The sequence below is a fragment of the Notolepis coatsorum genome, assembly GCF_963971535.1.
Source record: "Notolepis coatsorum genome assembly, chromosome: 5".
In the NCBI taxonomy this organism is placed as follows: Eukaryota; Metazoa; Chordata; class Actinopteri; order Aulopiformes; family Paralepididae; genus Notolepis; species Notolepis coatsorum.
In genome coordinates, this window is record NC_140169.1 from 99,202,592 (window position 1) to 99,230,235 (window position 27,644).

The 27,644-nt window shown below is 46.7% G+C and overlaps 1 protein-coding gene across 1 annotated transcript in view; it reads right to left on the reverse strand.

The window, feature by feature from the left end:
• arhgap18 (Rho GTPase activating protein 18) overlaps positions 1 to 21,856 on the reverse strand; it is a 45,859-nt gene extending 24,003 nt beyond the window's left edge. The window contains exons 1-5 of the mRNA XM_084314595.1: positions 21,799 to 21,856; positions 19,473 to 19,827; positions 16,574 to 16,712; positions 1,290 to 1,372; positions 678 to 821 (exon numbers count right to left, since the gene is read on the reverse strand). Of these exons, the coding sequence (XP_084170721.1) occupies positions 678 to 821; positions 1,290 to 1,372; positions 16,574 to 16,712; positions 19,473 to 19,827; positions 21,799 to 21,815 (738 nt within the window). The 5' untranslated portion in view covers positions 21,816 to 21,856. The remainder of the gene's footprint in view (positions 1 to 677; positions 822 to 1,289; positions 1,373 to 16,573; positions 16,713 to 19,472; positions 19,828 to 21,798) is intronic.
• Positions 21,857 to 27,644: the final 5,788 nt, after the last annotated feature.

Here is a 27,644-nt window from a genome sequence, read left to right on the forward strand (position 1 = left end):
CCCGGCTCACGCCTCGAGTGCCCTGGGGTTGGGTTTGGTGTTGCCTGGTCCTCTGGCCTTATTCACGCTGACCTGAGCTTGTATATTGTATATTCTGACCTGAAGGAGTGAATATGTCTTCGTAGCGGTTTGTAGTATTAAATGAATATACTGTATATATATATTGTATATTCAAGTCAAGTCAAGTCATTTATTTATAAAGCACGTTTAAAAACTCAAGAGCCAACCAAAGTGCTGTACAATCAAAGCATAAGATCAATGTCATAATATAAAATACACAAATACAAAAATTGGAAAAGGCACAACAGGACAAGACAGTACATTCAGAGAATAATAATAATAATAATGACTTGGATTTATATAGCGCTCTTCATGACACCCAGAGCGCTTCACAGAGTCCATTATTCGTTCATACACAGTCATACCGGTGGTGGTAAGCTACAATTGCAGCCAGAGCTGCCCTGAGAATAGGACAACAGTAGGCCAACACACGGATAGGGGAGCACAAAGTACAATATAGCACATAGGGGACAGAGGAGCACAAGAAGAGATAGGGGGCAGGATAAAATTGCATGGGAGTGTGTGGGTTAGGGTTAGGGTTATTCTGATCTGAGGAGTGAATATGTCTTCGTAGCTGTTCGTAGTATTAAATTAATATATATATTGTATATTCTGACCTGAGGAGTGAATATGTCTCTGACATCAGGTAGCTGTTGTCGGTTGCGTCGTCGTAGCGTCTGCTGTAACGATGTCACACGGCGTTCCACTGCTGCTGCCTGTGTCCGTGTCAGAGTGGACAAGAACACCACGCTGTCCTCCTCCTGTCAATCAATACATAAATACATCTATCAATCAATCAGCCAATCACCTGTCTGTCTGTCTGTCTGTCTGTCTGTCTGTCTGTCTGTCTGTCTCTGTCTGACAGATCAAGAGGTTGGTTGATGTCAGATTAGATTTATAATGATTTATAAATGGGAACCAAACTATTAAATAACCAATTGTCCGCCGTTGACTAAAAACACACTACTTCAGATCAATATCTGAAATGAAAATAAATAACAACATTTGTACTGTCATGCACTTTGCTACTAAATAATCTTCCTTCCCTATATTACTACATACTATGCCAATACCCTTTCTGCTGACCTGTTGTACAGAACTTGTAAGTCACTTTGGATAAAAGAGTCAGCTAAATGACTAAATGAAAATGTAAAATAAAATAAATACAGGTAATAAACACAAGAGCTAAATTAGAATGTGAAAGGGGCTGAGCAGCAGATTATTGGCACCTGGTCCTGGTCACCAATCTGCGAATCATCAAAGAGTCTGGCGAGTCCTGCCTCTGTTAGCCACGCCTCCTCCTGCTCTCCTTCTGATGAGAGAAGAGAGAAGAGAAGAGAAGAGAGAAGAGGAGAGAAGAGCAGAGAAGGGAAGAGAGAAAAGGAAAGAGAGAAGAGAAGAAAAGGATAGAAGAGAGAAGAGAGGATAGAATGGAGAGAAAAGGGGAAAGAGGAGGAAGAGAAGAGAGAACAGAAGAGCGAAGAGAGAGAGAGAAACGGAGAATACAATAATAATAATAATTAGAATGTTGACAGGACACCTTAGTTAATCACCTGGCTATGCTACTGTATATGTTATTATAGGGTTGCTCAAATCAAGCAATATTATTGGTCCATAGCCATGGTTTAATGAGCGTATATCCACAGCTATGATTCTTATGATAATTCCTTATCACAAATCTGTATCACTCCGCGTCAGAGGAAAAAAACGTTAGTCTTGTTAAATGAGACAATCTGGTCTACGGAGGAGACTGGGGCTGACCCATGCAGGGGAATGCCCATATATGGACCATGTAACCATGTTTATATGGACCTATAAATGGGGGCTCGGTAGTGGGCAACGGACAGTAGGTGTTGGTGTGCGGTGGGCACGTTGGTTGGTTTGGGTTTTGGTGGTAGTTTGGTCGGTGGGTTTTTGGTGTGTGTTTGCGCTAGTGTCTGGGTAGGCATGTCGTCTTTTGGGGTGGAGGAGTTTCTGAGTGATCCCTCAGTTGATCGTTTGGATCAATGTAGGAGGGAAGACTTATTTGCTATCGCCTCGCATTTTCAGGTCGCCCTTGCTAAATGTTTGGCTAAGGCTACATGCTTCACCTATCCCCAGGGGTGTAGCTCCAGATTCTGGGCCCCATGAAAGAATGTATTTGTAGGCCCCCAGTGAATGCGAGCGCGCGCAAGCGCACGAGCGGATTTTTTTTATTTTATTGATGCAAACGCATAATATGGTTTTTACCTATACATTCGGATCAGCAGTTCAGCACCTGCACTGTTGGTGGGTGAGCCTAGTAAAGGATGTCGCATTGCGTTCATCTTCAATGAATGGACCAATGCAATAGTCTACCAAAGCCCCCCCTCTCTATATATATATCTCACACACACACACACACACACACACACACACACACACACACACACACTTCAGAAACAAACATAGTATCAATGAGAGCATCAATAATACACCTGAGTGATTTTTTGGGCCCCCCCCCCAGTGCTGGGCCCTTGGAATCATCCTAAGCTACCCCCCCCCCAGCTACGCCCCTGCCTATCCCTAGTGGGAGTACTGAGGAGGCCAGTCTTCAGCTAAGGCTATGGTTAGACTAGTGTATTCCTGGCGTTTTTTTATACGTTTTTGACGACGTTTGATATCCTATCTACACAGAAATGCGTTTTTTGGCGTTTTTTTGTGGATACGGCTGAAACGCAAAATTGTGTTTGCGTTTGGAGATACGCAAAAAAAACGCTTCGACAACAGCGTGTAGTCAGCACGGAGCAGTTGTTGCGAAAACGCCCATGCGCAGTAGATACCATCTGCGTGCCCTTCCGGTGACAACAGTGTGTGTGTTTGGGACAGAGCTCCGTGTCCCAAATAGCTTCAGCTACCATGTGTTGTCAAGTTATTGTTATAAGGACCCCAGTCCAAGCTACAACAGTCTGCATTCCCTTAACAATTGTTTGTATTGAGCCGTATTGTATTGTACCCATATGCAATATGTTAAATAAAGTTTACATCCATTCATTCTGCTAGCATTACCGATTGCATGAGCAGCTGGCTAACGTGAGCTATCAGGATTCAGACCCTGTTAGCTCAGAGTTCCTCTTTCAACTTAACAAGCATTAAACAAAATGGCCCAGTCATCTATTCACCTTTGTTTAATACACACAGCGTTGTCTCTAATGTTATCTAACTACTGATAGCTCGCGATATCATCAGTTTTGATGCTGGCTAAGTAGCGTGAGCTAACGTTAGCTTCTAGCCACAATGCTATATTGTTATAATGGCATACTCCATTGACGTTAGCATGCAGCTAACAATGCTACCGATCGTTTTTTAGACTAAACTATCCGCTCTTGGTGGTCACTTGTGTTGATGTTAGTTTTGTTTCATCAACAAATGACAGGCAGAACACACAGTGAATGTATCCGATTTGTTTATTGCACTTTTATTAGGCTTTGCTGAAAAATTATTGCTGCATTGAGCAAGATGGTGGCGCGGCATAGGCGCCTGCCTTATTGACATTTTCTTTGCTGGAGCTTCCACCAGGAAGTGTATTGGCACATTCGTTCTGATTGGTTGAAATTGCCTTCATGTTTGCCACCTACTGCCACCTACTGCTTTGGCAGTGTACTACATCAGTGTGCTCGGCTGACAAAAACGAAAAAAAAAACGAAAGTGTGACTCGAGGCGCATGACGTCGCGGCGATACGCGGCGATACGTATAAGAAAACAATACGAAATGATACGAAAGGTGTAACCGCAGCCTAAGTTTGGCATGGTTGCAATTCGAGGCACAGAAGGAGGAGAATAGTCACAGGTTAGCTGTCAGGAAGATGGAGTTGGAGGCTGAGGCCCGCCGGCTAGAGTTGGAGGCTGAGGCCCGCCGGCTAGAGGCTGACAGCCACCGGATGGACGCTGAAATTAAAATGAAGCAGCTGGAGCTTGAAGCTGCTGAAATTGGGAGTCCTGCTCAACCCTCTTCCACGGCTGTGGGGGCTTACGATGTGAGTAGACTGATTTCTCTTGTACCTCAATTTCGTGAGGCGGAGGTAGACTCCTATTTTAATGCTTTTGAGCGAGTTGCTACATCTTTAAAGTGGCCTAAAGAGGTCTGGGCTCTCTTACTGCAATGTAAGCTCACGGGAAAAGCCCAGGAGATTTTGTCTGCCCTCCCTCTCAGTGACAGTTTGTCTTATGACGCAATTAAGACGGCTGTACTTCGAGCATATGAGTTAGTGCCGGAGGCATATAGGCAAAAATTCCGAGCTCACAGAAAGTTACCTGGCAGTACTTTTGTGGAGTTCGCTCGTGAGAAGGAGTCTCTATTTTTTCGGTGGTGTAAGGCGAGTCACGTGTCTGATTTTAATTCACTGTCTGAGTTACTGTTGCTGGAGGAGTTTAAAGGTAGTCTGTCTGACCGTTTGGCTACATATTTAAATGAGCAAAAGGTTGGTACGTTGGCTCAGGCTGCAGTGCTCGCTGACGAGTTTGTGCTGACCCATAGGCAGACTTTTGGTACTCTCCGACATGAGGGTAGGACCTTTTATCCCTCTGCTCACACTCCAGCTAGGTCACATGTTAGTCCGCCGCAGATCCGCCGCAGTGGCTATGTTGGACTGACTAGTCCGCCCCGCTCAGTATCTCCCCGCTACAAGGAGGAGCGGGAGTGTTTTTACTGTCATCAAGTGGGCCACCTTATAAGTGACTGTGTTGTTTTGAGACGCAAGGAGCAGTCTCAGACAGATGGACGACCTAAAGCGGTTGGTTTGGTCCAGACAGTGTGTGACATCCCAGGTCCCAGTTACAGTCCGTTTATGTCGGACGGGTTGGTCTCGCTCAGTGGCAGTGAGTTGGACCAGCGTCCAGTACGCATACTGCGGGATACTGGGGCAGCACAGTCATTTGTCATATCAGACATGTTGCCGTTTTGTGATGAGTCATCGACTGGCTCTAGTGTGTTGGTGCAGGGGATCGGCATGGGCTTTGTGTCGGTGCCCCTCCATCGGATACATTTAACCTGCGGGTTGGCAAAGGGGGTGTTCAAGGTGGGTGTGTGCCCATCATTACCAGTGGGTGGCGTCACCTTTTTATTAGGTAATGACATCGCTGGTGGCAGAGTTATGCCATGTATTGAAGTTTTGGATCACCCTACTGTTTTGTACCCTGATGTGTTGACTCCGTTTCTCCCAGATGTGCCAGTGTGTACGATCACCCGTGCTCCACAACCTGTAGTTGTGACGAGTGACAGGGTGACGATTCGACGGGGAACACTAGCCTCTGAGGCAACACGGTTACCCAGGACTTGTGGTAAGCTGGTAGTTGCCCAGAGTGAAGACGCTGGTTTGGCCACATGTTCGTTTACTACTCCTGCTCCAGGGATAGCTGGAAGCAGAGAGGTGGTCAGTTCTGTTGTGAGTAGCATTCGGTCAGTAAGCAGCCCTTTTAGGCTGTTAAGGAAGCAGCTGATGGGAGAGACTCTTCACAACAAGCCTCAGGTGAGAGGTTTGTTGTCTTGTGTGTGCAGGCTTGAAAAGTGGCTGCATGGAGCTAGTGCTGTCTCTGAGGGGGGTCTCTCTGCTGCTCGGCGTATTGTGACGCTGCATTTTGTGCTGTGCTGTGTGGACTTTCTCACATTGTATTGTGTTTTTCTTTGTGAGGAAGAAGAGCGCAGCAGTCTGCCATTGTGCGTTTTAACCGTGGACCATCCCTCTGTTTTTTTTGTGAGGTGCCTTCAAAGTCTTAAAACTTTTGATGTTGGTGTTGGGACTGCTGTACCCCTGGACATTTTGTGTCAACAGCACCCCTGATCATATCAAATGCTACCAAGAGAGGTATGAAGAAGTGGAAGGTGATGGTCTGGTTGGTTGGTGGCAGTGGTGGATGTTTTGTTTTGTGTTATGATGTGTGTTCTTTGGGAGAACTGATGGGGTACTTGGGTGGTATGTTGTGTTGTCGCCAGCCATGGGCTGACTCCTTGGGGGGGGAAGTGTTACGGACTCTGTCCTTATATCATTATGTATGCATGTAATATTATATTGTATGGGGTATTATATGTGTAACTGAGGGGTACAATTCCCTGACTGTATTACTAGATATGATACTTACTACCACTACCTTTGTACTTTATATTCGGCCACCCAGTACTCGGCATAAATATATTATGATAAACACTCTCACGTAGATGAAACGGATCCAACACAAATGTACGAAGTCGAAGTATGTATTTATTCCTACACAGCAATGGTGTGTAGAGCAAGCACTTAATCACTTAATTACATTTATGAATTGAAATAGTATGCACTTTTATGGCAAAGAGTATTCGTCGGTATATCAATAGAGAATGTCCAATCTCTGATGGCGCAGGCGGTAAATATACGACCTGGAATAGTTAAGGAATAACAGCAATGATACTTTAATGATTATAAGACTGGATACACTAGGGGGGTTAATCCGGTCGCTTGTAAGACAACAGGAGTAGGAGGGGGGGGGGTAGAGTCTGGCTGCCTCGTCCGGCCAAGGGTATCCTGGGTGAACCCACAGTTGTGCAGCTCGGTGCGCCAGCGATCCTTGGACCACGGATGAAAGCAGTTGGACTCTCTGTGAGCCGGCTCTCTCCGGTCCACGGGGGAGAGACGTGAAGCGACCTCGTCTTGCAGAGCGTCTCCTCACCTTGCGTCCTCTCCGGGGGGGGGGTTTCCAACACACGGCAGTGTTGGTCTTTATCCATAGAATAATCACTGTATACAAAGCATAATCCGTGCCTGGGAAGGCGGGCTGTCGTCGGTAGAATAATCCGGTATGCAGGTCCACTCGCTCGTCGGCTCTGGGGCTCCTCGGGTGCAGCCTCACATGGTGTCGGCCACCCTGGATAAGCAGCCAGTTCTCTGCCCGAAACGATGGGGTACTGACTACGGTAGTATTCTCACCGCACGAAGCACTACATATGAATAGACTATTATTAGCTTAATAGACTACGTCCAACTCGACGATATAGTGCCAAATATGACTATTCAAATATTAATATACACGATGTCTCAATACCGATGGTAGGCCGAACTTGGCCTTACTCCCACACGTGGCGTCGCGGGGAGGCTTTACGTCTGTCACTCTATTGGAGGGTAAGAAACTGGACTGAAAAGAAAGTCCTACTTTTAGAGCGCAGTATATATACGCTCTATGAACAAATAGTACCGTTAGTGGTGCGGTAGCCAGATTCCTACGCGGAACTAGGACTTGTTCGTACATGTTGAGCGGTACGTTTGAACTGGGTCTGGGGGGTATGGCAGCCTGGCACCAAGGTCTCGACCAATAGTAGAATGGAGACTATTATGGGATGTTCAGTAGGCTAGAATGGATATTCAATGCATATTGTACAAGGAATATACAAGGGATATCAGGGAATATTAGAGAATATACAAATACAATTAAATATATATATATAAATAAATATATATATTCGGTTTAATCTGGCCCTTCACAACAGCCACCCCCTGATTGGTCCCAGACCTAATCAGTTAAGCAGAGACAGATTAATCGCGTTGTCTATTTACACATAAGGGTTTGCTGTAGGGGTCAGTCAACTTCACAAAGTCATAGGGTTATAGGGTCATGGTCATCATCGATTGTGTCTGGGAGTCGGGGCAGTTCTATGAGCCTCGCCACGGGACGGGTGTAAGTGCGACCCTGGACAAGCACTTCAGCTGCTCGGACCTTGCCGTCGGCACCGGTGATCACTTTGCTTACGCGGCCGGCCGGCCACATAGCTCTGGGCAGTGATTGATCAATAATCATGACGACTGTTCCTTCTGTCAAATTGTCTCTCTCCTTTACCCACTTCTGGCGGGTCTGTAGAGACGGTAGGTAGTGCAGTAGGAAACTGCTCCAAAACTTGTCGGCTAATACTTGGCTGTACCTCCACATTCGTCGGCCGTTCGCTTCTTCCTTTCTTTATGTGCAGCGGGCCAAAGCAGTCCATACCCGTTGAGTGGAATGGCTTGTCACCGATTCGGAGGCGACATGGAGGAAGGTCAGCCATCCTTGGTATGCTGGGCTGCGCGCGCCACTTGCGGCAGTCTAGACATGTTCGCTGGAAGCGTCGTACCGCCTCTCTTCCTTGTAGGATCCAGTAACGACGTCTGATTTCCGCGAAGACTCTTTCTGCTCCTGCGTGATGTACATCCTCATCGTATTTCTTTATAATCAGCTCTGTGACCTTGTGTCGGCTGTCCAATACGATCGGGTATTTAATGTCATCCGGTAGATTGGGGGCTCTGCGTAGGCGACCACCCACTCTGATGAGGGTATGAGCGTCGCTCTCGGGGGCCAGATGAATTAATCTGCTGTCGGATGGGACGGGCTTTCCTCCCTGTAGACAGGCCAATTCATCGGGGAACGAGTCTCTCTGGGCTCGCTGCAGTAGAAGCAATTCTGCTTCCTCGTAGTTAGCTGCTGACATTTCAGCGGGGGACTTACACTCCGGGTGGTGCCGCAGGAATGTCCTTTGTTGTGCACTCTCTATGGTAGTGCAATCATCTATGTTGGGGTCTGCGGAGATAACAGTGCTCAATCCACAGAACACAGGCTTCTTGTTCTCAGCCTCCTCCTGACTGGCTTCCCTCGGGATAGGCGTGGGCCACTCTCCTTCCGGGAGCTTTAGGAATGCTGGGCCGTCACTGTAGACATTGCGACGGGTGAGGTCATCTAGGGGCATTCCCCGGGTGATGACGTCAGCTGGGTTCTGTTTTGTATCAACGTAGCGCCACTCTGTTTCTCCGGTTAACTCTTCGGTTAAGTCTTGAATCTCGGTGACTCTGACTCCCACGAAGACTTTGTACTTGCATGAGTCCGATTTGATCCAGGCGAGTACTGTCGTGGAATCTGACCACAGGATTGTTCTAGACACCGGTATGGTGAGCTCACGTTGGATGAGCGTGGCTAGGTGCGCTCCGGCTAGGGCTGCGCAGAGCTCTAGGCGTGGGATAGATTGTTGCTTGCGTGGGGCTATTCTCGAGCGGGCGAGGACAAATGCTGTGTAGATCTCTCCCCCCTCTTCTTGGGCCCGCAAGTAGGCTACTGATCCGTATGCGACCTCTGAGGCGTCACTGAAGACGTGTAAGTCCATTTTACATGTCTCTGGCCTCACCATGGGTGGGAAGTAGCTTCGGCGCATATTAACGCCTGGGAGTGAGTGGAGCTCCATCTCCCACTCTCTCCAGGTGGATGCAAGGTGTGCGGGAATGGGGTCGTCCCGGCCCTGGTCCTTGTCCCACAATGCTCGTACAATCATTTTTGCCCTGGTGGTGTACGGTAGAATACATCCTAGCGGGTCATATTGTCGGGCGAGTGTTGTGTACACACTCCGTCTGGTGGTCGGCGCCGCCGCCGGCCTTCCCTGCTCCGTAGTCAGGGGCTTGTGTCTGTAGTGAAGCGAATCTGTTTTGAATCGCCACACCAATCCCAGGGTCATCTCCTGGGCTTCTCCCGGGATTGTAGCCATCCAGGTCTCGCTGCTGGCTGCCTTGTCCTCGGAGGAGAGGCTGCGCAGTACTTGCGGATCACTGCTGGCCCACTGCCTGAGATCAAAGCCGCCTTTGATCAATGAGGCGCGGAGTTTAATCAGGAGAGCCTCGGCTTCTTCCTGGGTTGAAAGGCTTTGTAGACAGTTGTCTACGTAGAAGCTGTTCTTTACGCTGTGTCGGACCTCTTCGTCCGCTGCTGGGTCCTCTGCTACATGTTTCTGTAGTGCAAATGTAGCACAGCAGGGGCTGCACGTCGTTCCGAAGGGGAGGACTTCCCATTGGTAGATGGCTGGGTGCTCATCTCCTGGCTTCTCTCTCCATAGGAACCGTAACAGGGGCTTGTCCTCCTCTACTAATCTCACCTGCAGGAACATTCCTTTAATGTCCCCGCTGATGGCCACCTTTTCCTGGCGGAAGCGGAGTAGAACGCCGAGTAGGGAGGGGCCGAGTGTGGGACCGGGCAGTAACTCTTTATTCAGATTTTGGGATCCGATCTGGTAGCTGCAGTTAAATACTATGCGGTCTTTACCGTTGTGATGGACCTTGTGGTGAGGCACGTACCACGATTCAGTGGTCTGGTCAGCCTCTTTAATGTCCATCTTTGTGACGTGTCCCGCTGTGATGAGCTTCTCAATCTCAGCGCGGTATACACTCTCTTGGGCGGGGTTCTTGGCTAAGCGCCGCTCCATGTTCAGCAGGTACCGTTCTGTGGCGTCTGTCTTGGCGTGGAAAGTAGGCATTCCTTCTCGCCGCAGGAGTGGCGTGGCGTATCTCAACACGCCGTTGACCGGGACTCTCTTGGTCCCTGTCTCGAGGAGGTGAATGGCGTAAATGTCATCTTTAGAGCGAATGTCTTTCTTTCCGTTCTTAAAGGGCATTTGTTCCAAGGTCCATAACCGCTCTACGTGTTGCAGGAGTGCGGTTTCTCCCTCTGTGACTCGGGAGTGGAGACATCTAGTGGCTGTACTTCGGTTGAGAGATTTGGCGAGCGGGCCTTGGAGAGTCCATCCCAAACGGGTCTCGACTGCTGCAGGACAGCCTCGGGGTCCGGTATGAACCCGGTCTATCGGGACAATGAGGTCTGCATGGTCGGAGCCTATCAACAGGGTCGGCATAGCATTGTCTATGAGCGGGATCGGTAACTTGCGCAGATGTGCATATTTCTCCATCAGCTTGGCGACGGGGTATGTGTACCGCGACAGTCCTATTTCTTGGCTGGTGAAAGCGTCTGTAATCTGGTACCGTCGCTCAGGCTGGCCGCTTGTTGCGATAGAGAATGAGACATTCTCGCCCTTTATCGTCTTCAAATCTCGTCTTATTGTCCGAATTGTCATTTGGGTTTCGCTTCCCCGCAGCCCTAGCTGGGCCGCAGCGGAGGCGAGCAGAAGGGTCTTCTCTGACCCGTCATCGAGGACGGCGTAAGTGTCCAGGACTTTATTCTGGTAGCTTAGTGTCACACGCACTACTTTTAGGAGTACTCGGGCTCCACTGCTGCTGGCGGGATCGATGTACATGACGCTCGCTCTGCTGCTGGATGGTGCGGGTGAAGGGCGCCGTCTGTTACTGTCGTGAAGTATGTCCAGATGGGCTCCATCGCACTTGGTGCACCTTTTCTTTAAGCGGCATTCGGCTGCCATGTGTGAGCGCGCACAGCGAAAACAGCGCTTGTTGGACTTTATCCATTGACTTGCTTCCTCCGCGTTCAGCTTGGGGAAGGAGTCACATTGCGCTAGCCAGTGTTCTTTCTCACAGTAGGGGCACACTATCTTCCACTTCTCCGTTCTGGAGGGGGTACTGTGGCTCCTGCTGCTCGGTACTGACTCCGATTGGTGCATCACAGTCACCGATCTTCTTCCATCATTTAGTCGTCTGGTTCCTTCTCTGGAGCCAGGGGTGCTCCGTCCGAATGTATCTAGCCGTAGGCTGCTGACTTCTCTCGCCAGGAAGTCTGCTAGATCGAGGAGGTTCGGTTCGGGGCCATTCGGGTCTCGGTGGTCTCTCTGCCGTCTAAAACGCTCCTGTCGAGCGGGCGGCAGCTTCTCCAAGATCCTTTCCACATTTGAGTTGGCGTAAAGTTCATGCCTCCCCTTCTCTCTCTGCGCTCCCAACATCCCTACCAGGGACTGCACTCTGATGGACAGGTCGTCCAGTGCTCGATTGTCTATTGCTGGGGGTAAGCGGTCGATGTGTCGGATCTCCTGGATCACGTAATCCCATATGCGCCCATACCTCTGGTCCAATGCTACCAGCGCTGCTGTGTATGGGGTGGTGGAAGTCGCGTAGGCGAGCGCTATGTTATGTGCGCGGGGTACCTTTAAGTGCTTCAGTAGGATGGCGTATTTATGGCGTTCATCCAATACATCCACCAACATGGTCTCCAGACACATGCAGAGTTCTGTATACTGGGCCCGGTTCTCTTGGGTGAAGTCGGGTACCATAGGCGTGCCAATGTATGACGCTGACTGTGGATACATCGGCGAGCGTTGGGGGAGAGGCCTCCTAGGCGAGTCTCCTCCCGCTCCTTGGTATGGGCTGGTACCGGCAGTGTACCATGGCCCGCTTGTCCAGGTGCTGTTCCTCGGTGCGGGTCGTGCGTCGTGCTCACCCGTGTATAGAGTCGGGGGTCTGTAGCGCAGCTCCGCGGGAGTATAGCCTGGGCTGTACCGGACCTCCTGGTCCGGTAGAGTACTGTGCTGTCGTCGGGCGTGGTTCTCCTCCTCTTCCTCTTCGTCTTCAGTTAGGTCATCCAGTGCTTGTAGTCTCTGGTTTAGCCTCTCCACAGGATATGCTGCTCCTTCCCGGTTGCTAGGTCTCGCTTGGACCGGTGGGGGGAGGTGGTCTGTGGGGGGTATAGACCTCGTCTGTTGGTCAAGTTCAGGGTTGTTTACTCGGCTAGGGGATGCCGCCCTGGAGGTGTGTCTAGACGAGTTCCTGGAGCCTCTGGCGGAGGGAGAGGGTGTTGTCCGTCTGATCAGCTGTTCTATTAGTTGCGCTTGCTGTCTGTCGCGCTCTGCGTCCCGTAGAGCACCAGCAGCTGCTCGCTGGCTGTCTGCTCGGTCTCGGGCCACATTCTCTTCCCTCTGAATGCGTCTTATTTCTAGACGTATATGCTCTTCTTCGCTCCGCTGCTGGATCTGCAGTCGGTCGCGTTCAGCAGCGGCGTTCAGGCTGATGAGGAAGGCCTGCTGTAGGGTCCTCTCTGCCTCGCTGGGAGAAGGCGGTTGTATAGGGGAGCCTTCCCTCGGGGTATTCCTTGCGGAGCCTTGGAGCTCCATCTCCACGGTGCTCTCCCCGTCTTCTTCCGTGCCGAGTTCTCTCTCGGTAGCGTTGTATTCCTCCCGGGACTCATCGGGGACTACTTCTTCAGTACTGGCGGGGTGTGAAGTCATGTCTGGTTCCCACTGGTCCCCACCGTGAACTTGGTCAGTTACATTAGAACCCGTAGGGGCCTCTATGGTCGGGGTAGTCTGGGCGTTGGGGTTAGACATACTTTTACTTTCTAGTTTTACCGCGTTTACTGTTAGTAGAAGACTAGGTTGTTGACTGACAGCGTAAGCCTCTAAGTACTGAGGGAGCCGTCGTTCGCGCTGCGGGCGTTGGTTAGGAAGATCGTTTCGTGGAGTGTTCATCATAGGCCATTTCAATATTAATAACACTATATTAATATTACACTAATTACCCTCCGGCTCGAAGGACCAATTTTAACTGAGGGGTACAATTCCCTGACTGTATTACTAGATATGATACTTACTACCACTACCTTTGTACTTTATATTCGGCCACCCAGTACTCGGCATAAATATATTATGATAAACACTCTCACGTAGATGAAACGGATCCAACACAAATGTACGAAGTCGAAGTATGTATTTATTCCTACACAGCAATGGTGTGTAGAGCAAGCACTTAATCACTTAATTACATTTATGAATTGAAATAGTATGCACTTTTATGGCAAAGAGTATTCGTCGGTATATCAATAGAGAATGTCCAATCTCTGATGGCGCAGGCGGTAAATATACGACCTGGAATAGTTAAGGAATAACAGCAATGATACTTTAATGATTATAAGACTGGATACACTAGGGGGGTTAATCCGGTCGCTTGTAAGACAACAGGAGTAGGAGGGGGGGGGGTAGAGTCTGGCTGCCTCGTCCGGCCAAGGGTATCCTGGGTGAACCCACAGTTGTGCAGCTCGGTGCGCCAGCGATCCTTGGACCACGGATGAAAGCAGTTGGACTCTCTGTGAGCCGGCTCTCTCCGGTCCACGGGGGAGAGACGTGAAGCGACCTCGTCTTGCAGAGCGTCTCCTCACCTTGCGTCCTCTCCGGGGGGGGGGGTTTCCAACACACGGCAGTGTTGGTCTTTATCCATAGAATAATCACTGTATACAAAGCATAATCCGTGCCTGGGAAGGCGGGCTGTCGTCGGTAGAATAATCCGGTATGCAGGTCCACTCGCTCGTCGGCTCTGGGGCTCCTCGGGTGCAGCCTCACATGGTGTCGGCCACCCTGGATAAGCAGCCAGTTCTCTGCCCGAAACGATGGGGTACTGACTACGGTAGTATTCTCACCGCACGAAGCACTACATATGAATAGACTATTATTAGCTTAATAGACTACGTCCAACTCGACGATATAGTGCCAAATATGACTATTCAAATATTAATATACACGATGTCTCAATACCGATGGTAGGCCGAACTTGGCCTTACTCCCACACGTGGCGTCGCGGGGAGGCTTTACGTCTGTCACTCTATTGGAGGGTAAGAAACTGGACTGAAAAGAAAGTCCTACTTTTAGAGCGCAGTATATATACGCTCTATGAACAAATAGTACCGTTAGTTACTAGTAGTTACCGGTAGCCAGATTCCTACGCGGAACTAGGACTTGTTCGTACATGTTGAGCGGTACGTTTGAACTGGGTCTGGGGGGTATGGCAGCCTGGCACCAAGGTCTCGACCAATAGTAGAATGGAGACTATTATGGGATGTTCAGTAGGCTAGAATGGATATTCAATGCATATTGTACAAGGAATATACAAGGGATATCAGGGAATATTAGAGAATATACAAATACAATTAAATATATATATATAAATATATATATTCGGTTTAATCTGGCCCTTCACAACAATATGTATATAATATGTGTTATGTATGTAGGCAGGTTGTATTGTTTTTTTTTTTGTCTCCCTCCTGTATAACCTATCCCACTCTCAGGGTCAATCACCATCCCACTCCAAACAGCAGAAGCAGCAGCAACAGCAACTAATTGCCTCCACATCCCTTCATATAATCCCTGTGTATGCAATGTTAGCCAGAGCCCGGTCGGTGTATGTTGGTAACTATCTGGTGGTGTTGTGTTAGGGCTCTCATTTGATTTGTGTTTGGGCTCATGTTTGTTACATGAGCCAGTTAAAGCTCTGTTGGGCTCGTATTTGTGAGAGAGCTAGGTAAAGCTCTGTGGGGCTCATGTTTGTTACATGAGCCAGTTACAGCTCTGTTGAGCTACCGATTGTGTGAGAGCTGGGCAAGGCTCTGGTGGTTTAGCCATTTGTCATAGTATTGTATCTTGTGTGAACCTGCCTGTTGTACATTCTTCTGTTACCCATAACCTGTTTGTTTTTCTTGTTGATAACCTTTTGTTTCGCACACAGGGACATTGAGGGCAGGAAGATACCCTGGGTCTACATTCTGCATCACGTAGGCGACCTACTGTTAAAGACACCAGCTTTAGAGTGAGCACCACCACCTGTACTTTGGGGCGTCCGCGCCTGTAAAGGGGGGGGGGTGGGGTTTTGTTTCCTTTTGAGATTTGATTTGGTGCTCACTGGTAGGTCCTCTTTGCTCTCTGTGTTGCTGATCTTTATTTGTGAAATAAATATTATTATTTTGCAAATTTGTCTCTGGCGTTTTGTGTCACTGCACCCTCACCTACCCTGTCTGTGGCCTTGTGTTGCGTCTCCCCACGGGGGTACGTAACAGACCAAGAGAGGTTTAAAATGCCCGTTAGCATCATCTGAATCAGACGGATAAAGCAATGGTTTATTGATATTTGATTATTGATACTTCCACTAAATTTATTAATCTAGCTACTAACTGTGGAGACTGATACATTACAGATAAAGGAATATAGCATAACTAAGGTTATGATAGTTAACCTCAGGTTGAACAGGGATTCCCAGTTAAACTGGGCGTGCGTCAACCCCTGTCGCAGCCGCTCAATCTCCAAAAACATTGGAGTACATTTCCAAAGAGGCGTTATTAGGACGAACTGACAACATATTATTTGGAATCGAAATGGTTACATCCCGCCTGAAAAAAACATTAAAACGGTATAATAATGGTCCTAGGTCATACGTTAAAACAGCGTTCAGCCTTGGTAAATAGTCGGCATATCTGCCCGACTATGAAAAAAATAATGCCAGCTAGTTGTTAGCGTGTATGTTGCATAGCAACCACCTTGCAGTGCAGGCAGCCAGGAGGATTTATTTTATTTTTAATATTATTATTTACTAATAAATATTTACTAATAATAACAAACATTTAAACTTACTTTCATATTGCCATAGCCTACTTGGAAACCGTTTTATAAAAGCTATAGCTCACTTCAGGCCATGGTTATTATATCACAGCTAAGGGGCTGTCAGCGAACTACAGCCCTTAGCTGTGATATAATAACCATATACCATGGCCTGTCGTGAGCTATTGCTTAATTATCAGGATTAAAGGGATAGGTGTGAGTCTTGGAACCCTAGCCCTGTTCTCTATTTACCCATGATGATGTTGATTGGTAGAATCCTTTCTCAGCACAATCCATGCTGTTCCTCATAGTAGCTATGGCTAGTTAACCACAAACCAATGTACTCAGACTAGAGAACAATAGCTTTTTATTTATATACAACCTGACACACACAGCTTAAAATAGGCATTTCTGCACCTCAATATCTTCAGTCACACCTGCAAACAGACAGACGGAAAGACAGACTGATAGTGTCTTTACCTTCAGGAGGTTTGTGATGCTCCTCATCTGGCCCCTCCCCTTCTTTTCTGGCCCCTCCCCCCTCAGCCCCGCCCACTGAACTGGTGATGTCAGCTACCTCCCTCCAATAGTCCTCCATGGTCAGGTCATCTAGCGAGTCCTAACACACACACACACACACACACACACACACACACACACACACACACACACACACACACACATACACACACACACACAGAGCAACACATTTAAACACTCACCTTTAACATTCACTTTTTAACACTGCACCATATTTTTATATATTTATTACAAAAAGCTTTGCACTACCATCCATACCTATTTTGTACCTCATTGTTTGCAATTTTGTACTTTAGGTTGTACTTTAGTTTGTAAATTGTATATTGTATAGTGTTTGGATTTTATTCTTTTTACCTTTTTATTATATGAAGCACAAACTCAGGGGGCTCATACAGAACCAAGCATTTCACTGTAATATACTGTATGTACTTTATATGCGACAAATAAAACAAAACTTGAACTTGAACAGTTTTACCAAATTACTAAAGACACCAAAATTGCATCAAATAACTTGTTTTTCATCAATCAAATGCTAACATACACACCTGTTAAAAAGCCCCTACTGTACATATTTCAACATCATGTTGTCAATTCAGTTTCTGTTCCTAACAGGATTACCACAAAAACACCAGACCAATGAGAATGGATACAAATGGATGATTCCATTGGCATTTATATTGTACTAGTGCACTAGTGTCCACTCATGGTCACTCAGACATCCTATCTACATGTCCACCCAATGTGGTTGCAATAGCACAAAGCGTTCAGGAGATATTGTAATATAAGCCCTGCCCACATCATTTGAGCAAACTTTGAGGGCCAAATATATGTTGACGCAAATGGGCGCAGCCTACATGGATAGATTAGTCTGGACATAATCAAGGGTGGGAATTATTTGTTTTTGAGAGTTACGGTTCAAAAGTTACAGAAAGAAACATGACGTTTGTTGTTATAGCGCCACAATCTGGCCAAATGGCACTACATTTGGTACTGCACTCCCATGGGCCCTCGGCGATACACCCACCAGGCATGAAGCCAATCGGATAAATGGTTCTCGAGATAAGCAAAGGACAGACAGACATGCACCATGCACACAGAGAGTCCTTCCTCTATAGTTACTTATGCGTTTGTTTGATTGTGTGGGTGTGTGTGTGTGTGTGTATGTGTGTGTGTGTGTGTGTGTGTGTGTGTGTGTGTGTGTGTGTGTGTGTGTGTGTGTGTGTGTGTGTAGGGTTATGAGTGTTGGTAAATCAGGTAATGTAGGGTTATAAACAGTGTTGATAAATCATAATGTAGGGTTATAAACAGTATTGATAAGTCATAATGTAGGGTTATAAACAGTGTTGGTAAATCATAATGTAGGGTTATAAACAGTGTTGGTAAATCATAATGTAGGGTTATAAACAGTGTTGATAAGTCATAATGTAGGGTTATAAACAGTGTTGATAAATCATAATGTAGGGTTATAAACAGTGTTGATAAGTCATAATGTAGGGTTATAAACAGTATTGGTAAGTCATAATGTAGGGTTATAAACAGTATTGATAAATCATAATGTAGGGTTATAAACAGTGTTGATAAATCATAATGTAGGGTTATAAACAGTATTGATAAGTCATAATGTAGGGTTATAAACAGTGTTGATAAATCATAATGTAGGGTTATAAACAGTATTGATAAGTCATAATGTAGGGTTATAAACAGTATTGGTAAGTCATAATGTAGGGTTATAAACAGTATTGATAAGTCATAATGTAGGGTTATAAACAGTATTGGTAAATCATAATGTAGGGTTATAAACAGTGTTGATAAGTCATAATGTAGGGTTATAAACAGTATTGATAAGTCATAATGTAGGGTTATAAACAGTGTTGGTAAATCATAATGTAGGGTTATAAACAGTGTTGATAAATCATAATGTAGGGTTATAAACAGTGTTGATAAGTCATAATGTAGGGTTATAAACAGTGTTGATAAGTCATAATGTAGGGTTATAAACAGTGTTGATAAATCATAATGTAGGGGTATAAACAGTATTGGTAAATCATAATGTAGGGTTATAAACAGTGTTGATAAATCATAATGTAGGGTTATAAACAGTGTTGATCAATCATAATGTAAGGTTATAAACAGTGTTGGTAAATCATAATGTAGGGTTATAAACAGTGTTGATAAGTCATAATGTAGGGTTATAAACAGTGTTGGTAAATCATAATGTAAGGTTATAAACAGTATTGATAAGTCATAATGTAGGGTTATAAACAGTGTTGATAAGTCATAATGTAGGGTTATAAACAGTATTGATAAATCATAATGTAAGGTTATAAACAGTGTTGGTAAATCATAATGTAAGGTTATAAACAGTGTTGATCAATCATAATGTAAGGTTATAAACAGTGTTGGTAAATCATAATGTAAGGTTATAAACAGTGTTGGTAAATCATAATGTAGGGTTATAAACAGTGTTGATAAGTCATAATGTAGGGTTATAAACAGTGTTGGTAAATCATAATGTAAGGTTATAAACAGTATTGATAAGTCATAATGTAAGGTTATAAACAGTGTTGATAAATCATAATGTAGGGGTATAAACAGTGTTGATAAATCATAATGTAGGGTTATAAACAGTGTTGATAAATCATAATGTAGGGTTATAAACAGTGTTGATAAATCATAATGTAGGGTTATAAACAGTGTTGATAAATCATAATGTAGGGTTATAAACAGTGTTGATAAATCATAATGTAGGGTTATAAACAGTGTTGATAAATCATAATGTAGGGTTATAAACAGTGTTGATAAATCATAATGTAGGGTTATAAACAGAAAAAGAAGTTACCTGAGAACTGGAGCGTTGGTAGGAAGGCCGAGAACACCGCCTTGGACTGGAGCCTGCTCCGGGGGCAGGGCCAGAGGCAGGGGTAGGGCATGCTCCGGGGGCGGGGCCAGAGGCAGGGGTAGGGCATGCTCCGGGGGCGGGGCCAGAGGCAGGGGTAGGGCATGCTCTGGGGGCAGGGCCAGGGGCAGGACCTGCTCTGGGGGCGGGACCAGGGGCAGGACCTGCTCTGGGGGCGGGGCCAGGGCTGGGGAGGGAGGCAGGTGGAGTGGGGGTACTAGTAGTACTGGGAGCTCCATATTTGTCACCCTGCTGTTGGGTCTGGTTCTGTTGGACACTGTAGTTACCTGTTCTACGACTGAGAGAGAGAGAGAGAGAGAGGGAGGGAGGGAGGGAGGGAGGGAGGGAGGGAGGGAGGGAGAAAGAGAGAGATGAGACACACAGAGACATAAATGGGGAGAGAGAGGGGGAGAGCGAGAGGGAGAAAGAGAGAGAGAGGTTGTTAAAGAGACAGCCTAATGTATACTACATGTGGGAGAAAGGCGTGAAACAGATGGACAGTTGGACACTGTATTTAACCATTCCATAACTGGCAGAGAGAGAGAGAAACAGATATATCTGTGACTAGAAGCGAGATAGACAGGTGATCAGACAAACAGAGACAGTGACAGATAGACTGACAGGCAGCTAGGTAGACAGTCAGTCAGTCAGTCAGTCAGTCAGTCAGTCAGTCAGTCAGTCAGTCAGTCAGTCAGTCAGTCCATATGTTCCTACCATAGAGCAGCCAGCAGCATTTTAAATTACAGCAAGTCTAATGGAAGGGCAGCAGCAACAGACTCAAGTCTTGTCTCCACTGGCCACGGTTTAGCTGTGCTGTGGCCTGCCTGACACACACTGAGTGTCTCCATTGTCTTTAGAACCTGGTCAAACCTGGCTGAGACAGATACCACAGTTAGTGGTGTGAATTTTGAAAGGTTGCCAGTACTTGCCTAGCAACTGGAGAGTTGATATACCATGCTAGGCCACGGATAACCCCAGCCAAGCTGAACATAGCTAATAGAGACACAAACCCAACCATACCATACCATGCTAGACCATGGATAGCCCCAGCCAGGTTGAACATAGCTAATGGAAACACAAACCCAACCCAGTCATACCATGGTAGACCATGGCTAGCTCCAGCCAGGCTGAACATAGCTAATGGTTCACAAACCCAACCCAGTCATACCATGGTAGACCATGGCTAGCTCCAGCCAGGCTGAATATAGCTTATATCTTGGCACCACCATCGACCATAAGCTCACCTTCAAGACCAACACAGATAACATCCACTCTAAGTGCCAACAGCGGCTGTTCTTCCTCAGGAAGATGAGGAAGCTTCAGGTGCGACCATCAATCCTGCAGGCTTTCTACAACTCCTTTGTGGAATCGATAATGTCCTTTAACATCACATCATGGTTTGGAGTGATGCGTGCCATCAACCGGAAACCTCTCGACAGGGTCGTTAAGATCAGCAGCAAGATCATTGGGAAGGACCAGGAGCCACTCAGCAGCATCCACAAGAAACGGACAGTTAAGGCCTACCAAATAGTTGAAGATAACACGTACACACCCTTCACACCCATTGCAAACGAATGCCCTCAGGCCGTCGATACAGAGCTTCCTCACTGAACAAAAGGGGCTTAGGTAGCTTCGTGCCAACCTCCATCAGACTGCTGAACACCTAGGTCTGGTGGAGGCCGGACTGCCCCCCCCCCCCCCCCCCCCCCAAGGTCTTTGGACTACTTAAAATAGACTCCCCCTTCCACCTGATGGACATATTATGTACCTGTACTACTATTATTTATTATTTATATACATACAGAACTGCTCCACATGGTTTTTAATATATCATGCTTTAAGTACTGTAGTTTTAATGTAGTTGGTGTTTTTTTATATAGTGGTATGTTTATTGTAGTTTTAACAATTAGTTTTATATAATGGTGTCTATGTATTGTGACTGTATGTTTGTCTTTCAACCACTGCACAAATGAAGTTCCGAAAGGAAAATAAAGTAATTTGAAGTTGAAGGAGACACAACCCCAACCCAATCATACCCTGCTAGACCATGGCTAGCTCCAGCCAGGCTGAACATCAACAACAGCTTATGGAGACAAGGCGTGAGAAAAGCTGGCCTTGTTGACTCATATAACCCACCCTCCCTAGCTTTAGCATTAGCAGCTACTGTCATATGATCCTGATTTACCTTCCCTAGCAGAGCATGGTGTCACGTAACCAAGAGTTCACTTCCCTAGCCTAGCCTAGCATACTAGCGAGGGTTATACATTACCTGGACTTCCCATCCATGCTAGCGTAGCATCAGCTGATCTCATATAACCTACACTTCACTGGCCTAGCTTGGCATAGATGGACATCATGGAATAGGACAGAACAGAACAGAGTAGAACAGAGCAGAACAGAACAGAGTAGAAGAACAGAACAGAACAGAGTAGAGTAGAGTAGAGCAGAAAAGAACAGAACAGAGCAGAGCAGAGCAGAGCAGGACAGAGCAGAGTAGAGCAGAACAGAGCAGAACAGAACAGAACAGAACAGAGTAGAGCAGAACAGAGCAGAACAGAACAGAACAGAGCAGAGCAGAGCAGGACAGAGTAGAGCAGAACAGAGCAGAGCAGAGCAGAGTAGGACAGAACAGAACAGAACAGAACAGAACAGAGTAGAGCAGAACAGAGCAGAGCAGAGCAGAGCAGGACAGAACAGAACAGAACAGAACAGAACAGAACAGAGTAGAGCAGAACAGAGCAGAACAGAACAGAGTAGAGCAGAACAGGACAGAGTAGAGAAGAACAGAGCAGAGCAGAGCAGAGCAGAGTAGAGCAGAACAGAACAGAGCAGAGCAGAGCAGAGCAGAGCAGAGTAGAGTAGAGCAGAACAGAACAGAGCAGAGCAGAGTAGAACAGAGCAGAGCAGAGCAGAGTAGAGCAGAACAGAACAGAGCAGAGCAGAACAGAGCAGAGCAGAGCAGAGCAGAACAGAGCAGAGCAGAGCAGAGCAGAGTAGAACAGAGCAGAGCAGAGTAGGACAGAACAGAACAGAACAGAACAGAGTAGAGCAGAACAGAGCAGAACAGAACAGAACAGAGTAGAGCAGAACAGGACAGAGTAGAGCAGAACAGAGCAGAGCAGAGCAGAGCAGAACAGAACAGAGCAGAGTAGAACAGAACAGAACAGAGCAGAGCAGAGCAGAACAGAGCAGAGCAGAGTAGAGCAGAACAGAGCAGAGCAGGACAGAGCAGAACAGAGCAGAGTAGAACAGAGCAGAGCAGAGCAGAGCAGAACAGAACAGAGCAGAGTAGAACAGAACAGAACAGAGCAGAGCAGAGCAGAACAGAGCAGAGCAGAGTAGAGCAGAACAGAGCAGAGCAGGACAGAGCAGAGCAGGACAGAGCAGAACAGAGCAGAGTAGAGCAGAACAGAGCAGAGCAGGACAGAGTAGATCAGGACAGAGCAGAGCAGAGTAGAGCAGGACAGAGCAGAGCAGAACAGAACAGAGCAGAGCAGAGCAGAACAGAGCAGAGCAGAGTAGAGCAGAACAGAGCAGAGCAGAACAGAGTAGAGCAGGACAGAGCAGAACAGAGCAGAGCAGGACAGAGTAGAGCAGAGCAGAGCAGAGCAGAGCAGAGCAGGACAGAACAGAGCAGAACAGAGCAGGACAGAACAGAGCAGAGCAGAACAGAGTAGAGCAGAACAGAGCAGAACAGAGCAGAACAGAGCAGAGCAGAGCAGAACAGGACAGAGTAGAGCAGAACAGAGCAGAGCAGAGCAGAGCAGAACAGAGTAGAGCAGAACAGAGCAGAGCAGGACAGAGTAGAGCAGAGCAGGACAGAGCAGAGTATGACAGAGTAGAGCAGAGCAGATCAGGACAGAGTAGAGCAGAGCAGAGCAGAGCAGAGCAGGACAGAACAGAACAGAACAGAACAGAACAGAACAGAGCAGAGCTGAGCAGAGCAGAGCAGGACATGGTAGAGCAGAGTAGAGCAGAACAGAGTAGAGAAGAACAGAGTAGAGCAGAGCAGAACAGAGCAGAGCAGAGTAGAGCAGAACAGAGTAGAGAAGAACAGAGTAGAGTAGAGCAGAGCAGAACAGAGCAGAGTAGAGCAGAACAGAGCAGAACAGAACAGAACAGAGCAGAACAGAGCAGAGCAGAACAGAGCAGAGTATGACAGAGTAGAGCAGAACAGAGCAGAGCAGAACAGAGTAGAGCAGAACAGAGCAGAACTGAGCAGAACTGAGCAGAGCAGAGTAGAGCAGGACAGAGTAGAGCAGAGTAGAGCAGGACAGAGCAGAACAGAGTAGATCAGAACAGAGCAGAACAGAGTAGAGCAGAGCAGAGCAGAGCAGAACAGAGTAGAGCAGAGCAGAACAGAACAGAACAGAGCAGAGCAGAGCAGAGCAGGACAGAGTAGAGCAGAACAGAACAAAACAGAGCAGGACAGAGTAGAGCAGGACAGAGCAGAACAGAGCGGAACAGAGCAGGACAGAACAGAACAGAGCAGGACAGAGTAGAGCAGGACAGAGCAGAACAGAACAGAGCAGAGCAGGAAAGAGCAGAGCGGAACATAGCAGAGCAGGACAGAGCAGAACAGAGCAGAGCAGAGCAGAGCAGAGCAGGACAGAGCAGAACAGAGCAGGACAGAGCAGAACAGAGCAGGACAGAGCAGAACAGAGCAGGACAGAGCAGAACAGAGCAGGACAGAGTAGAGCAGAACAGAACAGAGCAGAAGCAGAGCAGAAGCCCCCCCCCCTCCCCCCCCACACACAAGACAGCTGTTTTTGTGTAAATAATTATGCTCTTTATGGGAATGGGGCACTAATATTTGCTTCAGACATTAATGTAAATATTTTAGAATGCAAATCTTCACAAACAAACATGACAGACACAGACAACACACACACACACATGCACGTACACACAGTCACAGACTCATAGCCCAGGGTGTCTTGTACAAAAATATGTTTAGAGCTCATGGTCATGTTTTTTTATGATCATAAAACGCTGGACACCCTGGGCTCATTTTGTTACATTAATAGAATGACTTGGTTAATATGGGCGGCTACGTGGCGTAGTGGGCAAGGCGCTTGCCACGAAATGCTGGAGACGCTGGGCTCGTCAGTTCGAGCCCAGCGCTCCACATTTTGCTTTCAGTTTAGCTGGTCGTCCGTACTAATACACATTGGCCGTATTAGGGGGTGGGAAACTGATGGGTGGGGATCGGGCGTTGTGGACAGCGACTCCTACAGGTCGGTTGGTGCGCCTGCGCAGTAGAATCAGGAAGTGTCGGGGGCAGCGTGAGCCTCCCACGCGTTACTCCTTGCCACTGAGAGATCGAGCTGCGCAGGTGAAAAGATGCGACTGCTGTTACCTCAAGTACCGGAGGGGACTTGTGCTATGTATGACTTAGTCCACATTGCAGCCGGCTTGTGGGAGGCAAGAAACAGCGTCCGTGACAGGGGAGGGTTGAATTGGATGATACGAAATTGGGATGGGAGAAAATATAGAAAATGGGAGAAAAAGTGGATAAAAAAAAAATAATGACTTGGTTAATGTCGATATTTACACTCAGCAGAGTCAGGTATCATTTTGGTATCACTATCCAATCCCAGGTATCATCATATTTCAAATAATACACAGCCCTAACACACACACACACACACACACACACACACACACACACACACACACACACACGTTAGAATAGTGTAGAACTATTCTAAAATAGCCCAACAGTAGGGGTGTAGCCTACCGGTATGTGTATTCGTCCCGCAACTTCACGGTACTGACTGACGTCACGGTTCGGTACATCCAGCCATACGACAAACACGTCTCATACGACACTGGATGAAACTAGGGTTGCCCATTTTACAAATGTATGCTCAACATCTTTACTTTGGCTTACTTTGATATTTAACGTTGAATATTAAGCTTGTATTGCGAAATGTAGATGATGAATAAAACATTGAAGCTTGTAAAGGCATGATGATAAGCTGACAGAACAAATTAACAACCGCGCACAGAATGTGAACAACCTGAACACAGAATGACACCGGTATCACTGACTACCGCAGCAAGCCTAGGTGGAACTAACTTAAGTATAAATTAATAAAACATTTATTTGTTGTTGCTTTTTTTCTTGTTGTACCAAACTCGTACCGAACCGTGACCCCAAAACCAAGGTACGTACCAAACCGTGGCTTCTGTGTACCGTTGCACCCCTACCCAAAAGTGAGGTTGGTTAATCATCAGCACTTCTACAAATAGAGGAAGTGAAATCACAGCTTACTACACACACACAGGCTATATAAATATACAGTACGTATTTATATATATAAAAACTCGGTTTTTCTTTATTTCATTCTAATTAAATAACCTTGAAAATTACAGCAGTGCCCCACACTGTGTGTATGCATGTATGTGCGTGTGTGTGTGCTATTGTTCTACCTTTGTCCTCTACTTCTCTTATCAACTGTTCAGAGCTGCTGACCTCCCTGTGTGTGTGTGTGTGTGTGTGTGTGTTAGGGGTGCACCGATATGAAAATTGGCCACCGATACCGATTGTTCAAGTAACACAATCGGCCGATTGTTTTAATGAAACTACTGTATATTTGTATGTGTATGTTTGTATTTGTAGGCCTCTTTACTTACTTAAAAGGAAACATCAAGAAATATGTTTATGGTATTAATTCCACCATGCCATGTAGCACTATCCCTCTCCCAGTAGCCTATTGCTTAATAACAGCGGAGCAGTGCTGCCGTTGCTTCCGCGTTTTCCCTGATTGGCTGCGACACGCCCCGCGGCAGGCGCGGCAACCGCAGAGCGGCAGAGCTTGCGGAATTATGTAATTGCCCTAATCCGCCATGATTTTCATTCGGCGCTCAGCTCACCTGGCAGCGCAGCGGTCCTGCGGTCCGTTGTTGACGAGTTCGAATCCCATCAAATTTTTTTTTTTAACGTGATTTTTTTTTTAACGTGTATTCTTTCGCCGGTTAAAGTTAGGCATGGTTAAGGTTAAGGTTAAGGTTAGGCATTGTTTCGGAGTTGGTTAAGGTTAGAACGGTTAAGTTTAGGCGCTGTTAAGGAGCTGGTTAAGGTTAGAGTTTGTCTTAGAGAATGGCAATATTCGTTCTATGGTTAAGGTTAGGCATGGTTAAGGTTAAGGTTAAGGTTAGGCATTGTTTCGGAGTTGGTTAAGGTTAGAACGGTTAAGTTTAGGCGCTGTTAAGGAGCTGGTTAAGGTTAGAGTTTGTCTTAGAGACAGCCTATTTCCGCACTGCCGCTCTCCCGCGTTGCCGCGGTCACATGGTCAAATTGTCACATTCTTGCACTGCTCCGCTGTTAAAAAGCAACACGCCTCCCAGTAGCCTGTATCAGTTCAAGTATCGTCTGGCGGCCTGCTACTGTTCTCTCAACCAGAGCTCTCAGCCAATGCAATATAACCATTTTGATTGACAGTCGATTCGGCCAATTACGCCACACCGCTAGCACCCACCTCCTGCTGTCCTTACCACCAATCGGCAAGCGTTTATTCATTTTCTACTTTCGGGCATGCCGCCATTGTTCTGTTTGCGAGAGCACAACAAACTTAACGTAGCTACGTTAGCTGCCCGGCCCGCCGACCAGCGCTCCACAGCATGACCAAATGAGACATAATGATTTTACTGCAACAAATGTTATAATAAAACAAAGCCTTTCTATACATTTGTCTGGTTGAAAACTTTATTAACAGATTGCAGAATGGGTAGTTGGGTACGGAATGAGCAATGGAATGGAACTGAGCTATGAACGGACTAACGGAGTAATGCCTTGTTTACTGCTATCTTCGGGTAAATAATATGCTTGTTATTGAACGTGTAACACTAACTATATAACGTTAATGCCACAAAACGAATGTTTGTGTCATTTTAACAGCAGATACTTTCTTAAATGCCATCTTCCCGAGAGAGGGTGTTGACAGGGAGTTGTGTTATTAATAGCATTGAACAGCTAACCGAAAGCGTTAACTATTGTTAAAGGTTTAGCCATAACGTTACCTTGGCTAAAGTTGGGGCTATTCATAATCCAGCAATAATGGCTGCAGACCTGCAAGCAAAGTACAGCAAGTTGGCAAAGGAGTATTCCAA